We start from the raw sequence: 17264 nt of genomic DNA on the forward strand, positions 1-17264 counted from the left end.
TAAAATGCATTTACTCAAAATAAGGAGGGATTTACTGAATGGATCTTCCAACCAAAAAAAAAAAACACAACTAATTTTACTGAGTGTCTGCGAGCTCATTCTTCTAAGCTTCGCTATCCTCAGCTCCTGGGTAAGAGGGTAAGCAATTACCTACAATGAAGATCATGAGACTTCTGGGCTTGACGGTGCCAGCAGCAGACACGCAGGGGTTTATTGCCCTGTATCTTTTCTTGTTTCTCTCCTCCCGTGGACATAATGAGCTGCCATTGCAGGCCAAGCAAAATGGTACCTGTCACATTCCGATGTTTAATATTCCTCTGTAAAAGCTGTGGTGACACCCTGTCAAACCAGCACAAGAGTAATACGGGGCCATTGTTTCTGCCTCGCCGTAATATAAAATGTGCTACTCAGTCACTGGTGATTTAGGCGCAGTGCGTCTCATGAAGACGGATGCGTGGGGCTGTGCAGGCTTGTACGGCGGGCGTGATTGCCAGCCACCTGCAGAGCCAAGAGTGTGGTCGAGCCACCTTCCAGCCCATCAGTGGCGGTAATTCCAGAGGGGCACAATTCAGAATCGCATATTCTTCTTCCCCGTCCTGACAACCCTTTTTTCTCTCCTCTCAGTCCAGACTTGGAAGCACAAAGCCATAATTTATCAATAGAGTTGGGCCATTAAGATGACATACAGTATATCCAGAAAGGAGACGGTTTTCCCCCGCACGTTATCTCGTTATTCCTTGGCCCAGATCCAGTGAAAGTGGGATATTACCATAATGCAACAGCGTCAGAAAACAGCAAAATTATTTCACTTCACGAAGGTGTATTTGTCATCACTGACATCTGAATACCATTAGTCAAATTAAACTGACTGGCTGATACCGTAATTATTTCATGTTCTGAGAAATACAGAGATATTCCTAAAGAGCGGGTGTCATCTAGCAGTTGGAAACTAAGGCTGATCAGTAGACAGTCAACAGCATTAGGAGACCAACTTTTGACACATCTTAATAATTTAAGGTGTTTTCTTGTGCTTTTTCCAGTGTCTAAGTCACTACTGCTCTGTGTAGAAGTCAATGAACTTGCCTGGATCTTAAAGCAGTTTTTGTGAAATTTAATTAGCATCTATGATCTTTAGAGCAGCAAAGATACGTCTTATTAATTTATTGTATTTTTGGTGCTGGCACAATTGATATATACTGACACTAAATTGTCACTGATTTTCCCCCCAATATGAACACCCATCCTTTCGGATCTTGGAATAGAAGAACCCTAACACGTGTTTTCCAAGCGGCCTACCTTGAGCTCGGGCCGGCCATTCCTCTTCAAGCCTCTAAACCGAGTAAGTGAATACATGTCTTTGTCCATGTTTCTTTATTGTTGCTTAATTCCTTCTTAGCCTGCCCATTTGGGCCCAATAACCACATGCATGACATGAAGCTGGATTCATAATGAAAGTGTTTACTTTCCCTACGATTAACTTCCCCACGTAATTAATGCCCCCAAACCCCTGGGCAGCCTTATTATATCCACTCTGCGTTTACAGGCTCTCCGTCGGCTGAATACATTTTCATATTTTAGAAGGAAGGGGGGAAGGGACAGGAGAGCTCGCTGAGTTCCATTCTAAGATCCTTTTTTACCAAAAACTGTTTGCTATTAGCTATTTTCACCACTTATATAAAGTGCTATACTGGATGATCCTCACCTGAGATGATGAAACTGCAAACAGAAATAGGCTCTTGTCAGAGACCATGAGGACCATCTTGAGAGTTTTTTACCAACAACGGAAGGAAGAAGAGGTGCAGGGACACGCAAAGAGCTAGGAACAGGGGCAGCTCGGGGACTGTGACCAGGAGGTGCGGGAATTCCCATCTAACCCCACCCCCACCCCCTCAGGAGCATGCCCAAGGGATGCAGAAGATTCTCGGCTTTTGGGTGTCACCTCAGACCTCTCGGCTGGCCGGCAGCAGGGCCCAGATCTGTCCACTCAAACCAAACTGTCTGGAAAGGGGACTCAGGGCTTGATGCGTTCTCTCTGCTTTTTGAAGCCTCTTTGGAAAGTACTCCTCAGCCGGAGCACAGGCTGTTTGCCTTAAAAGGATAAAATATCTGTTGGAAAAAAAACACTGTAGCTGGCTGCGGAGACGTCACATACCAGAAGGAGAGGCTACCGGCCCAGGGCTACTCCTCCAGCGGGTCCGTGCGTGTCTGCCCCTCATACACTTAACACTCTGTACCAGTCTCTGGAACCCAAGGGAACAGTCTCACTGGCCCAGGAGACAGCAGCCCTCAGTGGGTGGAAAGCACTTGCAATGACGGCCGACCCTCATGTGTGTCATATTTGAACAGCCGCCAGGACTCAGGGGTGCCAGCAAAGAGGAAGCACACCTACCTTCCGAATGGAGCTCCTGCCAGGTCTGTGTGCCCGGGTCGTAGCAGGCGACCCCGGGCGGCACCGGCAGACCAACAGGTGCAGATGCCTGCACTGCCCCGTTTCACAGCGAGTGGGCATCCGTTTTGGTTAAAACGGACCAAGGAAGGTGCTTTCCCAAAGAATGGGAATTCAAGGAGCCTGTAATAACTGAGCCTCAGTGGCCTGCACAAGAGGCTCTCAGCACTGGCCGCATATGAGAATCATCTCCGGAGCCGAAATAATATACCCAGCCCCCCTGTCCAGTCCAGAGCAATTAAATCAGGATCTCTGGAGGCGGCGCCCCAGGAAAGGTACTTTTAAAGTTCCCCAGGTGATTCTAACATGCAGCCAAGGCTGGGCACCAACTAGCCACATAGAGTCACGATTACCTGTGTGGGAGAATAAACCATACGACACCAAATAGTGTATACCTGTTACTTGGAAGAAGAAAAAAAGGGTCCTGTACTGCTTTTGTAAGTCCCGAGCGCTTAGATTTTTACCAATAGAAACGGTCAACTCTTTTAGTGAGAAGTTTACCCTGGTCCTTCACGTGGGAGCTGCCTGGGGAAATCTTTCCTGACGGGGGCTTCCGGTCCCACACATTATTCCTTCCATTGGCTGGGGGGTGAAACCTAGGCACGGGATATTTTTTAGAGTTTCCCAGATGATTCTAACGTGCAGCTTGGGAACCAGCCTTTCTTACTTTTTCCACTTATTCTCAAGTATTTCTGCTTCCTATTTAATTACTGGTGAACACATGCTCCCCCTAAGAAGAGCCCATATGCTATCCAGTGGGTTTTTGGCACAACTGCCTAAACCCCACAACCCTTTGGGAAGGAGAAAAGTCTCGTGGCAAGGGAAGTCACCTCCCGAGTCTGAATTCAGGCTCAGCCCTTTACAAAGTGTGTGACCTTGGGCAAGTCACTTCTCAGAGCTTCAGTGTCCTGTCGGTCGGTGCTGTGAAATGGGGATAATCTGCAGTCTCCCTCAGAGGGCCATTCGAGTGATAAAAGAGACAGTCTGTGGGAAGCACAGGGACACAGAGTAAGTGCTCAATAAGTGTGAGCCATCACAAGGAAGGCAGGCAGCGCCACTCTGACCCCTTACTTCAGAAACCGCGATGCACCAGCTCGCTCTCCTCATCCTTTCCTCTCCACTAGGAGCTTCACAAACACCACCAAGTCCTCCCTGTTATCAGACTAAGGGATGTTTCAAAGGGACAATACAAGGCACTCAAAACAAGCCTTGGTCTAAAGGGAAACATCTTAATGGTCTTCCGCCCAAATCCCAGATGCCTCTCACTCATAGAGAAGGCAAGCAAGCCTTTGATGTGCTCCAGTCCAGCGCCTCCTCCCCAAAGGGCTATCTTCCTTGTAAACGCTGTTCTAGTCCCCGGCCATCGCCCACAAAACCCATCACTCCTTCCAGTGTGTGCAACATGGCGCCCCTCTAACGATGCTCATCTGGTTTCGCCCTTTCCTTTCCATCTTGATCTTGCCTTGCCCTTGGGCATGTCCCCAAATCTCCATTTTGTCCACCACCTCCCCCCACACACCTCTTCTTGCCACTGGGCTCTGGTTTTTTCATACTAATAACTCTGATTATAAAATCCATTCAGAAACAAGACCCTTTGGAGAGGATATGATTAGTCCCATCTTGTGTCAAACGTCTTTTGTGCAGCCGCGGTTTTCATGCCACCGTGTACGCTGATGTAACAGTGTTGGGGGGAAAACGTTCCTGCACTCTCACAATCATCATCAGAGAGTGAAAATAGGCTGCACACATCGAACTTTCCAGAAAACAAACTTGAAGGAGAGAGCTAGGAGCGCGGACATTATGGGAGATGGTGAGAGCACTGGTGTCAGAAGGCTGGGGGGGTGGTGGTAAGGAAGGACGGGGAGCTGTCGGGGAAGCAGTGGCAAACGGTGCTGGCTCAACAATTCAGACTGGGATGCAAAATGCCACCGATGTGACTGCATAATAGAGCTGGACGCGTCCCGGGAAACGCTGTGGTGGCCACGTGCTTGTTTATCACATCGTCTTGCGCTCTCTGGGCATGGAAGGTTCCGGTCGGAGGGGCTGAGTGATAGCAGCAGGCCCGGCACCCCGGATGGGCAGCGGTACCCCTGGCAGAAAGGGCAGCAGCCTGGTGTTCAAATCCGGTTGCTAGGAGACCATGGAGACCCTCCACTGCTAAGCAGGCAGGGGGAAGATGTGTCTGTACGCCTTATAACCTCCAAACGGCAACAGAAACGTCGTGTGCCCAACTCTTTAGGGCTGGAGTGTGGACATGGGACCCAAGTGGAGCAAGGAGGACGCCCATTTCTATCCTTGCCAGGGCTTGTCCGTTCCTTCATGTGAAACCCCATTTCAGGGGCGCAAGACTGGACCGTGTTTCAAAACAGCCTAACAGAGTTTAGGAACCTGGTCTCCTCCACGTTTATAAAAGCTTCCCACTGCTTCAATTCAACTGCACGGCCCGTGAGGTCAAATGAGCGATCCACCTGCAATTGGACAGCCTATTAGACCTGCCTGAAGTTGGAATTTGACTCCTCCACGAAAACCAGAAAGAGGAGTTTCAGAAAACAACTTCGGGTTCAATTTTCACCGCGGGCCCCGTTCCCTGAGGTCCCAAAGGGCTCTACAGTGTGTGTCCCAGGCACAACTTGAGAGATCTTCCAGGGGAGGGCTGTGAAGTGAGAGGAAAGAGAAAGCTGGTTTCTCTAGAAGTGTGACTCCATCCCTGGGCGGGTGTGAACCAGTTGTGACTCGGTGCCATCAAAGTCTCGCCTCCTTGGGACAGTCATAGCTATCATCAGGACCGTGGGGTCCAGGAGGCGCAGGGCTGAGGGGCTTCCGGAGACTCAGAGCCTTACTGCTGGGGACCACCGGGTCCTTGACGGGTGGAGCGCACATACATGCACCTGTTTCTTGAACATTCTAAAGACAAGCAGAAACGCCCTCTGGCCTACTTTACAAAATTGAAACTGAGGTTCTCATTCTGTGGGGCCCAGACGTGCCTCTCCTCAGTTCCCACTACGGTTTTCTGGAACCACCACTTGTTGCTGTCACTCCCCCATGTGTCTTGTCCACCGGATGGTCCTGTCCATTCCCACAGCGCCCCCTCCTCCCCTGATCGCTCGCCTCAGGCGGCCCCTCAAATACCCACTTTAAACACCTCGCCTCCAAGACACGTTCCCATACCATGAAATGCAATGAGCACAATTCTACTTTGCCAACTCCTTTAGGTACCTCCTCTGTGATTTAATGTTCTCTGTACTTTATAGAATACCCACTGGATGCCAGGCCTATGTCTCGCTCCCCTCTAACCCCCCAGGTTAGCTGCATGTCGCAGACAGCCCATCAGAGTACCGAACTGAGCTGCAGGACATACTAGCATTGAATTGCTACCTTTGAATAAATCTACATTTTAATATCCCATCTAACATGAAAACAAAATTCTAGAATTCTCTCCACTTTCCTACAAAATTTAACATACAGCCTTTAGGAAGGTTCTATTTCTCTTGAGATGTACTATTGCCCAGGTTTGAAAGATCCTATAAGAGCTGGTTAAAAATTTATGCCTCCTGGAGCACCTGAATGGCACAGCAGGTGAAGTGTCTGACTTCAGCTCTGGTCATGATCTAACAGTTCGTGGGTTCGATCCTCAAGTCGGGCTCTGTGCTGACAGCTCAGCGCCTGGAGCCTGCTTCAGATTCTGTGTCTCCCTCTCTCTCTCTCTCTGCCCTTCCCCTGCTCATGATCTGTCTCCGTCTCTCAAAAATAAATAAATATTACAAATTAAAAAAAAATCAATACCTCCCTAAAAATAAGAAAATATACTTCTTTTAGTCCTCTATTCTTCCCAAGTATTTCACAACCCAAGAGGAAAATGTTATAAAACACATCATCATTCTCTGAAATTAAGTTACCTCTGGGGTGAAAAGCACCAGCTGAAGAAAAATCCAGAGACACTAACAAGTTTTTACAGGAACTTAAGTCTATGCCATCCAACTAAGATGACAGGGAAGGCTGACACAGCAGAATGTAAAAGATTTGAGAATATTTACAGTAGGTAAAGGGTCAGCATCAAAACACCAGACACTAAGTGTTCCGGCCTACTAGAGAGTCAGTTTTCAGGCATGAAAGATCCTGCAATAAAAGTACTTTAAAAGTCCATAAGAATCATCCTATATATATAACCAACAGACTATCTGATCTCATAAAATGGGCATTTTTTTTTTCATTTTAAGGGGTCATTTGCTCAATTTATTTTAAAACATATAGCCTAAGAGTTTTACGTTCTCGTAGCAGGGGAATATAGTGCCATTTCCACAACAGTTCTTTACTTCACGTTGGTAACACACATAGGGCTTAACGGCTATTTCTATGCTGGTGTGAAAGAGACAAACAAGGATGGTCCCCTGCCCCCAACACACTCACACACACACACACACACACACACACACGCACGCACACACTTTCAGCGGGGCTCCCAGGCTCTGAATGAGCCTTCCCCCCAGTTCCCCCAGCTCTCAGGGAAAATTCCAAACTGAAAATGTTAAAACAAGTCAGGTCAATAATTGACATTTTACACTATTTTAACACTGTTTTTAAGTGATCAGAAATCACTAAAAAAAATAAAGGAAGTTTTTTAAAAATTATAATCCTTAGAGGGTAACCTCAGTAACCAAAAAGTGAACATATTTGCATGTAGCAGATAACTGAACCAAACGTGAGCTGGGCAGTCTCCTACAGCTGATGGAAAGAGAACAGAACGCTCCCACGAACGTGAATCTGAAATCCATTTTCAGCGACGGAGACGGTTTCCTTTTAACTCGAACTCACAATAATCTGTGTGTGAGTTTCAGAAAGGCAACTAAATTTAAGTTGCACTGAAACTGAAATATAAACACTTGTTGCCAGTAAGTCTGTATAATCTAATTATTCATAGTCAGATAAATGGAAATTCAAACAAGTTTTCGTTGGTTTGGCAAATCTTCCGAATCCTTTGTGGAGCCATAGTGCACACTCATTCAGCCACAGGTATAATCATTTTGCATACAATGTAACTTCTCTTCCAAGAAAGGTACACTCGGCCACTTGAGCCAATTTTATTCTCGTTTTCTTTATGTAAGTGTGAAAAAAGAACAGATGTTTTTCCAAAATTATTCAAGCTTGGAAGACATTCTATCGTTTTCTTCAATAGAATCCCTCAGAATCACCAAAATCATCATGGTGATACCTTAAAAGCTGATTTCTTTAAAGCACAAGTTATTAAATAAATATCAGAATGCACAGCATTGTTCCATAGATAAAACGTTTATTGTAAAAGAATGGTGTGACTTATTTGCCACCGCACTAATTTCAGTTTCCACCTTGGACTTAAAAAAAAACAAACATCTAGCTGTCCTCCATGTGAAGAGACTTCTACAACTTACCACATTCTGCAGCTCATTCCTACTGCCTGTATTCCTTCAGACATGCTCTGATCGAATGTTTAACTGGAGTTATCAGCTGGCTTGATCATGCTTCATTGTAAAACCTATTAAAATGGTCTTTTTATAAAAGTGGAGTTTTTTCTGTGTTATTCCAAAGTCCTGTAGATCCTAAAATGAGAGCCTATGCAATGCTTAAGAATGCAGAGAGCTGTCTTTGAGTTATTTTTTCATTATGCAAAACTTGGCCCAGGAGAGATGGCCACGTACCTCGTTAGCTAAAACAGGCGAGCATGTCAAGACTGCAAATTAATTTACTGGAGAAAGTTAAAATAGATGTGAATCGTCCAGGTTTCTAAGGCAGATCTAAGTCTGCTGATCAGGGCAACTTGGTGAGTTCAGAATCTCAGAAATGTTTATCCTCACTGTTTCTTCCCCACACTCTCGGAGAATACAAACTCCCTCTGAAGCTAACCCTGCGTGGGGAACAGCAAAAGCTCTCTGGCAACCAACAGATGAAGGTATAACTCTTAAGTTTTCAGAAGTATAATTAGTACGCGCTCGACAGCTCCCCCACATCTGATAAATACCGATGGAGACAACCACATGTGTGCCCCGTCTCCTTATATTAATTCCTTGTGTTTATGAAGCGAAGGGTTCCAAGGAAGCTTGCATTATTATGTAACACGTGTCATCCAGCCAGTGTGATGTAGTCAGGAGGAGAGTAGCAAAATCTTTCATTTTATCGCTATGGCATTATCTATCCATTACAAACACCATCCATTTGGGTGCTCTCCCTCATTCTACATTAATCTCGTAGTTCTGCCACTTTGCTCTCCCTAAGGTCCCTGCCCTGAGCGGGGTATAACAAGTTGTCTTCAATTTTTCTACCCAAGTTAAGAAGCCCACTGACATCAGAACACAGCTCTCCAAAGGCAGGAACCACACCACAGCGGTTGCATCAGAAGCCAGGAGTAAGAGAAACAATGTGTTCGTGCTGTCAATAAAGGTAAGTGTAGTTCTCACACTGGACCCCGGAAACACGCAGCCCTCCCTGCAGACCCCGGCACCTCATCGGCAACATTATGCAAATTCCTTAAGGAAAATAAGCAACCATCTCCCTCTCGTGTTATGAGAAAAAATATATACATTTTTTTTCAATCAACAGACTAGGCTTCCATTTGCGGGCTGTAAATACCATCCAATTCGAGAAATTAAAAAAAAAATCTTCCCTTTTATATGCGTATTTGCTTATTTCTGACACTTTGGTGATGACAGCACATCAGGTTTGAGGGGTGCGGGCGACTGTCGCCAGCAGGTAGAGAAATCCAGGAGAGCCACCAGAGCAGAGAAAGTAAGGGTGACAACAGACGCATTTCAAGTCTGATGAGCCTAGCATTTAGGATTTTCCGGCTGGGCAGGTTTGCCAGGGCATTTGGGAGACGGGGTTTTTTCTTCCTCTTCTCACGCTCGCTCGCTCACACACACACACACACACACACACACACACACACGGCCGGACACACACCTGGGGTGCGTTCAAACTATGTACAGCGGTGGCACACATAAACGTGTATGTCTATTTTTTGAAAAACAGCTTGACATCTGACAAAGACAGGAAGGCGACGGAGGTGCAGCGAGCGTGGCTCGGAGAAGCGTGCAGGGCGCGCGAGGAGCGCCCGCTAGAACGAATGCAACATCTCGGAGCCCGAGCACAGACATGGCAAGCGCGAGGGGCGGGGGCCGACACACACGACAGAGACCCGCGGCTCCCCAGCGCCGGGGCGCCGCTCCCCCTGCTTACTGTGGGCTCTTGGGGTAGAAGGGCAGGGTCACGTGGCTGAGATCCTGGAGGTCGAAGGCGGTGGGCTCGGCGGAGATCGCCTGGCGCTTGGTGCGCGGCTCGCCCTGCAAGGTGCCGGCGCTCTGCTTCTGCGCCTGCTGGGTGGCCGGCCGGATCACCGAGCGATACTTGTCCAGCTCGTTCTGCAGCTTCTGGATCAGTTCGTCCTTCTGGTCCAACTCCAGCTCCAGCTCGTCGATGAGGGCATCCCGCTGCCTCAGCTCCTCGATCTTCTCCTGGAGCGCGTACTGCAAATCCCGCAGGGTGCCCATGCTCCGCCGGGCCGCCGGGCCGCCTCCCGGCCGCTGCCGCGCGCCTGGGGGCTCGCTCCCCTCTCCGGTCAACTTTCCCCAAAGTCGCCGCCGCCGCCTCCCGAGTGCAGACGCTTCCTACTCGAGCCCGGAGCCAGCCAGCCCTGGCTTCTGAGCATGCCCAGTCCGCCGCTCCGGCGCCGNTGGCGCTGGACCACAAACTTGCCTCCCGGAGGAGACGAGCCGGCAGGCGGGAGGGCTCCCCGGCGGCGCGCAGGTGCCTTTGGGGAAGGGGCGAGGGGGCGGGGCCTCTGGCGCTCTTCGCCCAGCCGGGCGGCCCTCTGCGGCCCCAGCTGATTGCCCCCCTTCCCGCCCCCTCCGAACTCACACTCCTGAACTCTCTTTCAGGTCTGGGCCCTAGAAGGCCGCTCAGCTATCCACCCCAACCCGAGCCGGTGTCTGCGGAAGACTTTATGGATGGCCTCGCTTCTGCCATTTGCTATTTCGGGGTGGGGGACCGGAGGGGGGCGCAGGAAAAATCATCGCTGAGCTCCAAAAAGTCCATCGTGAAAGGGAATTAGATCTTCAAAAAGATTCCATCTCTGGCAGCCAAGCCGTTAGAACTGTATCCTTACACTTGAATGGCAGGACGCAAACTGTGGAGAGGGAGAGGGGGGCGCCCAGATGGGCTGCGGAACATAGCGCCATACCACCCCACCTCCACGCAGCCGCCTCAGCTCGCCCACTTAGTAGTTCCTAAAATGATGGCAACTAAGCAAGCTCTCTGTGGATGGAGAATTCGCCCATCACCTGAACACATGTTTAGAACCTACAAATATTTACTTACTACTTACCTAAATTCCTAATGTTTATCTAAATCTTCATCGACTCGCCCAACTTTATAGCATCTTTTTTAGCAGCCCTAATTAGTTTCTTGGGCACTCAATGTTACAAACCAATGCTCTACTGGGCCATTCCTTCACAGTAAAACAAAGCTGATAGAAAATACATTAAAATCGAATTGCAATCCAGAACTATTCACTGCAATCTAAACTTAGCCAAGAATGAATATATCAGTCTCAAAAATTCTTTGCTTTTACTTTTGAATACAAGAAACAGGTTAGCCAACGGCACATTAAACAAACATTTTGACGCCAAGTGTATCTGTTTGTTATTAGAGGCATACATGACAAAGGATATAAATCCTAAACATTTTTCACTCAGATCATGATCTAATGCTCTTAGCATCAGATGATAGAAGACACTTAAATGTTCTGCTTTCCAACAGGGAAGTACATTTACTTCAGAATGTGATACACAAAGTGGTTAATTCCCGAAACATTTTCATTCATAATGAACAGAACATGAGTAATTTACAAATACTGACAGCAGTGAAATAGTTCTAACTGGTGTTTTAATTAAAACCAAATCAAGTAGAAGGACTGTGGCTTTGTACAGGACTCTATTCTAAAGAGAGCATATGTGACAATTTCCTTATCCCAGGCAAGAGGCCAAATTCTTATTTTATTTAACCTATGGGAATTCTTTAATCCCATGGGAAAATGTTTAGAACTGAATGCCTTTTTCCTATAGATCTATATAGGGGTTCTGAGGCCGAGAGTTTATATCTAAAAATATACCTGAAGCAATGGTACAGGGGCTATCATTAGGCAACTTCTAAGCAGGGTTATGTTTTAAGGTTCATTTGAGGCTTAAATGGAGTTACTCAATGTCTTTGCACAGTACAAAGAAGATTCTTCTTCATTTCTGAGAAAGCCTGTCAACATGTACAAAGGAAATTAAAAAATAGCCCTTCAAACAAAATATATATATATATATATATATATATATTCAGGTATTTTGAATACAAGTGAAAATTTTTACACTGAGGTATTTAAATCATTTTCACTAAGCTCTCCTATCTACATGCAACTATAGGATGTATCCATCCTACATTTCACTATTATGATACAAAATGTATATTCCACGAGGAATCCTATCCTGAGAATCAGGACCCTGCTACCAAACATGCAAAGAAAGTAAGCAGCCAAAACACATCACTGCTATTACAGTCGCCTTACACTTTAAAAACAGTATTCAAGATATATTTGGTTATATTAGCCTATATTACCAAAAGAATAACTGGATTCCCCGACTTTATGATCGTACATGCAAAATCCAGAAGTCTTGGCTTCTCCATCCTTGAAGTCAAAATAAATATTTTAAGTACGTTTTTCGATGATGTTCTTGACTGATGGTTGGATCTGGAAGGCCCTGGTTTTGCATCTCCATCTTTTGAGTGATCCCAATCTCTCTCTCTCTCTCTCTCTCTCTCTCTCTCTCTTTTAACATCTTTGCTACTATCTTGGTAAATGCTGGAAATGTTATGAGAAAGATCAAGGTCCTGTAGTAACATTTCCACAAGTTTACTATGTGTCTCATGGGAAAGTAAACCAGAGGCTCAGAGATGAGGCACAAGTTACTCTCTGATTCCCAGGCAGTGACTAACCAGTCGAAATGGAGTGGAGTAACCTCTCCTGAGCCCGCCCACGGCCTGTCCCAGGGGAGGCAGCCTCCATGTTAATGCTAACTCACAGATTCATGCAATTTTGAAGGAACTGAGTTCATACTCTCGAATTCCATAGTCAACTCACAACCAGAGTCAACTCACGAGAGGCTTTTTCGCTAGTCTCTCTCTGTCCCAGCCCTCAGAGAAGCCACCTACCAGTAACCAGCCCAAACTGTGGCTTATCGATGCTCCTCAACTTGGCACCCACCTCTCATGATTGAGAATACATTTGATCATGCTTTCTTAAGGGAATCTCAGAACCATTTAATGAGGCATTCAGTGACGCAGCTTCATCATGATACTGGTTGTGAAAAAAATAAAGTCTGTAGAATCTATCATCCTTCACTAATGCCATAATTAGCCTCAAAAGGGCTGTGATAATTTTGTCATCTGGGTGTCCATTCCACAGATGCTACATTTCCTGGAAGAGTCCTAAGTATGAAAATTTCCTCTGCCATTTCTTGAGTAGGGAAAAAAACACAAAAACAAACCAAACACACCTGAGTGCTGTAAGTGGTAGAAGCCACCCCTTACAGAAATATGCTACAAGAAACAAGCACCCCTAAGAATCTAGGTCTGAGAGTTACCATTACTGGTAGACATACTGGCATGCTCTAAATTGCTAATCTTAAGGTCACAATAAAAGTAACTAACTTCCTTGAACTCTTAATGCAGGACAGACACTGTATATGTAACCCCACCAGGTGGTCTTTGTTATTATTTCCACTTACATTTGGGGAAAAAAATGGCAGCATGGAACCATTCACCTAACGAAGGGCAAAACCTGGATTCAAATCCTAACTGGGTGATACAGAGCTCATTCCTGGACTCTCTGGCATTCATTGTCTTCTGCAGGACTTCCAGATGTTGCTAATGCCCTGATCCTCGATCCACAGAGATTAAAGTATCTTTAACATTAACTAGCCTGACTTTGGGATTGCGTAGGTGGAAAGAGGAAAAAATTGGGAAATCCTGAAAGAGCAGAAAGAAGAATTCTTGAAAGTTCTTTTTGCCAAAATTGTCTTCACTCCAGCACCATTTCATCCTGATTTCAGGTGACCAACTTGCACCCATTGGGCTAGGATTGTCCTGGTTTTAATACTAAACTTGCTTGGGACTCTTCTGGTTTTAAAGATGAATTCTTCGGACCCCTTGGTCCTGGACAGTTGGTCACCCTATCTTATTCGGGATTACTGAGCCTCCCAATTTTAGAAATATTTTCAAATTTTGCTTTCAAATTTACAGATAGGAAAGTAAAACCTAGGAACATCTGTAATGATAATACCTATTATTTTAGGCACATTGCAAACCCACTAACACATTTGTTTGTGGGAAGACATTTGAAGAAAACAATCATCCTATTTCAATGCATAATAATATACCACAGGAACTGCCTCGGGGCTACATAAGGGATAAGTCAGACCACAGAATTTTAATCACTCTTTGATAAATTAGATAAAGATTCTAGGCTCTCTCTTTGGTTTGCTGTCTTTATAAAAATCTGGACCTCAGACATACTGGCTTTCTACAGATAAAGGACAATAACTAAAGCACCTGCTATTCGATGAACTCCTACAGAATTAAGTTACTCTTATGATTATATTTGGTGTATAGACTCGGCCATCAGGAATCCATATTTAAAATGAGTAAAAATTCTAATGGTTTGGCTTTTTGAAGTTTTACTTCTGCACATGATATATTCTGCATGGAAAAGAAAAAAAAACAGAAACCATTAATGATGAACAACGTACTGCAGAGATTTGGAAAGTAATAGTGCATTGTACCATAATTGCTAATGTGCTTAGAGTTTAATACCGAATTAGTGTCATGCCTAATATCAGTTGAAATGAATTCTTATATTCCACAGCTTAAAATGATGGTGTGTTATTATGGAACCCAAAGTAGTATTCATGAAAACACATGCACTGTCTGCAAAAAGAACGGTTCTCTGTACTCTTCAACAAGCTGCCCCTTTCCAAATAACGTTTCCAAATAATGGAAGAAATCAAATGTTTTTAAGAAGGAAGGAATTTGGCTTTCCATATTTTTTCATGAATGGAGAATTTCCAAATGCAGAAGATGGAATTTAAAATGCTTTGTTCACAAAATATTATTCAGCCTCATTTTTAAGCCCAGTGAATACATACATGAGTATGCAACACTGTAACTTCTCTCCTGCCTAATAAATGTAGTTCTCAGTCCTATCCCAATGATTCTTCTGGTCTATAAATGCACATCATTTCGTAAGTTAATGCATCAGTATCTTCCACACAATAGTCCAAAATATTTGGGAAGGTAAGTCTTCATTTGAGAGCATATTCGGTACCATGTGGCATATAGAAGAACAGCTCTGAAGCCCATGAATGCTGGTTGTTATTCTTAGTTTAAATTGCATTTAACAGCTACTAGAACTCAGCCATTTTCAACCTGTATGTTTTGTAATCAAAACTGAAAGCAAAAACTAGCACTACATTTTGCTAGTGAACTTTCTACAATCGGTAAAGTGAGAAAGTACTAAAGATAGAAGGAAGACACTAGAAGTTTGAGTGAACTGGGTTTTTATCAGGGAGTCAAATGAATGGATTAGGCAAGAGGAAGATAGCATGTCATTTGTTTGCACTGTGAGAACCAGAGATCTGGAGGAAAGAGGAAATTGCAGGCAGAAACAGAAAGAGGTACTAGGGAAGCATCTTCTGATCATCTGACCTTCCTCCTCTTGAACTTAAGGACCAAGTAAATACCACCTAACTTCAAATTCAGGAAACTCTTGATATTTTTATTTTTATGCAATCACCCTGAGATGGAAATCCAGAAATCCATCTTTAACAACAGGCAAATGAAGTGGTAGTCTGGTAAAACAAATGGACATCATTCTCGGGCCAAGACATGGCACCTGATGTTTCTGATGGCATACCCTTGGACCAAGGACAGAGACCCAAATGGGGACCCATGACACACATATTGTCACTAGGCATTTGCAACCAACTATAAGATTATCAGTCACCTTGCCCCATGTACATCTTTCACAGATGTCAATAATCTCTCCCTGGTCCAGGCTCCATTTCTTAAAAGATCAGTTTTCAAAGCACAGGCATAACGTGATCTGGTAGGTACGAATGCCCCATATAAATGAATAGCAAATAGAGACTTTTACCCATTTTTGGCATTAGGCAGAATATTCAGTATCAGTCTTGAGTCACTGCATTACGTAAGAATGTTTTTGCCCAAATATCAAAGTTAATTTAGGGAGTTATTATGGAAAATTCATCTAAGTTTTCCATAGAATACAGTACAGCCAAAATTCTAACCATCTATCTTTCCTGGAAAAGCATCTACGTCGAATACCAATTTTAAGTGGAAAAAATGACAGGGAAGTCTTCAAAACACTTATTTGCAGAATGTTAAAAGCAATTGCTGCTGTTAGGAACATAGGGAACTTAGTGAAATTGCTTATTTTCACTTTGCAGTTTCCCCGGGTCAGACCCTCTATCAGTACACAGCAAGCACTCTTTGAGTCACAGAGCTGAAGCTTACCTAATGCAAGACTGTTTCCACATGCACGCTGCCGTTTCCTTAAAATTTGCTTCTGTCACCAGCACTCCCAATACAGAGAACTTAAAGACCATTAGCGCTTACCACCCTGCCCCACCTGCAGCCACAAAAAAAAGGGAAAAAAAAGGCCAAAGTGTCCTTATATTTTACCAATAATGAATATCACAGAATCGTAGCTGAAATGTACCACTGAGATTATGTAATTCAACATCCTGATTTTAAATTTAAGGAAATTTAAAGGCCACCTGAGTCAACTCACTCAAGGCAGAAACAAGTTTGGAATCCAAGTGTTCCCAAGCGTCGCGTTCTTCCAGGTACATGTTTCTTTCACTCGTGTTTTACTATCAGTGCACACGGAAGCCTGATTCAGTGCTCATGAAAATCCTACCTCCTATCTCTTCCGAGGTAATAGCTATTAAAGCCAAATCATAACGTTTAATTTGCTGCAGAGAACAAAGTATATTAAAGGGTCTTTAAGATGTCCAATTAGTTCTATCGTGCGTCTCCGGACACTCGAACCGTGAGGAATCGTTGTTACGTGGATGGGCGTCTACAGGACATGACGGTGCGTGCGCGTGTGTGCATGCACGCATGCCTGTGTATGCGCGTCCGTGTGTGTGCCTGCACGTGCCTCAAAGTCATGCGTGTACCACAGGTGTGAAATAATAACCACACCCTCCTAATCAACCCTCATTTATGTTGCAGTAAAGGGGGACACATGAGGTGGACGCACCCCCAATCTTTCGCATTCCACCTGATTTGACAGAATCTATTGGGGAAATGCAGTAAACCGTCCAGCTTACTTTTTCATTTTTCCGGCACTGCAGCCCAGGCTTCCTTCCTTTACAAGGTTTTAAAAGCCCTTGTGATATGAAAGACATCATACTAGGAAAGAGGAAAAAATGTCTCCAATTTGTACAAATTAAAAGGGAACACCGTAAACCTTACATAAAACTCTCGAAATTCAGGTGGTGAGACTTGTTTCAGTCCCTGAAATCACGTAATCAGTCTTCGACCATTTGAGATGTCTTTAAGGTAATAATAACTTCGGAATGTGCCAAAAGATGATTTTGTTCATTTAATATCTCCCAGTGGAGTACTTGAAGAATGCTCACAAAGGAAGACAGTAAAGACATACTTCAAAATGCATTGGAACGTACAGCATTTAAAATCTTATTACATTGGTATTTCCCTAAAAAGA

The 17264-nt window shown here is 44.8% G+C and overlaps 1 protein-coding gene across 2 annotated transcripts in view; it reads right to left on the reverse strand.

Annotated features, from left to right (window-relative positions):
* Positions 1–17264, reverse strand: part of PRKG1 (protein kinase cGMP-dependent 1) — a 1238678-nt gene that overhangs the window by 1142026 nt on the left and 79388 nt on the right. Inside the window, exon 1 of one of the 2 annotated variants that reach the window (XM_077755219.1) lies at positions 9653–9963. The exons of the other annotated variant lie outside the window; for it this stretch is intronic. Within the exon in view, the coding sequence (XP_077611345.1) occupies positions 9653–9963 (311 nt within the window). Of the gene's footprint in view, positions 1–9652; positions 9964–17264 lie in introns of those variants that run through there. 2 annotated transcript variants of the gene reach the window in all.

The sequence above is a fragment of the Crocuta crocuta genome, unplaced genomic scaffold, assembly GCF_008692635.1.
Source record: "Crocuta crocuta isolate KB4526 unplaced genomic scaffold, BGI_CrCroc_1.0 scaffold2, whole genome shotgun sequence".
In the NCBI taxonomy this organism is placed as follows: Eukaryota; Metazoa; Chordata; class Mammalia; order Carnivora; family Hyaenidae; genus Crocuta; species Crocuta crocuta.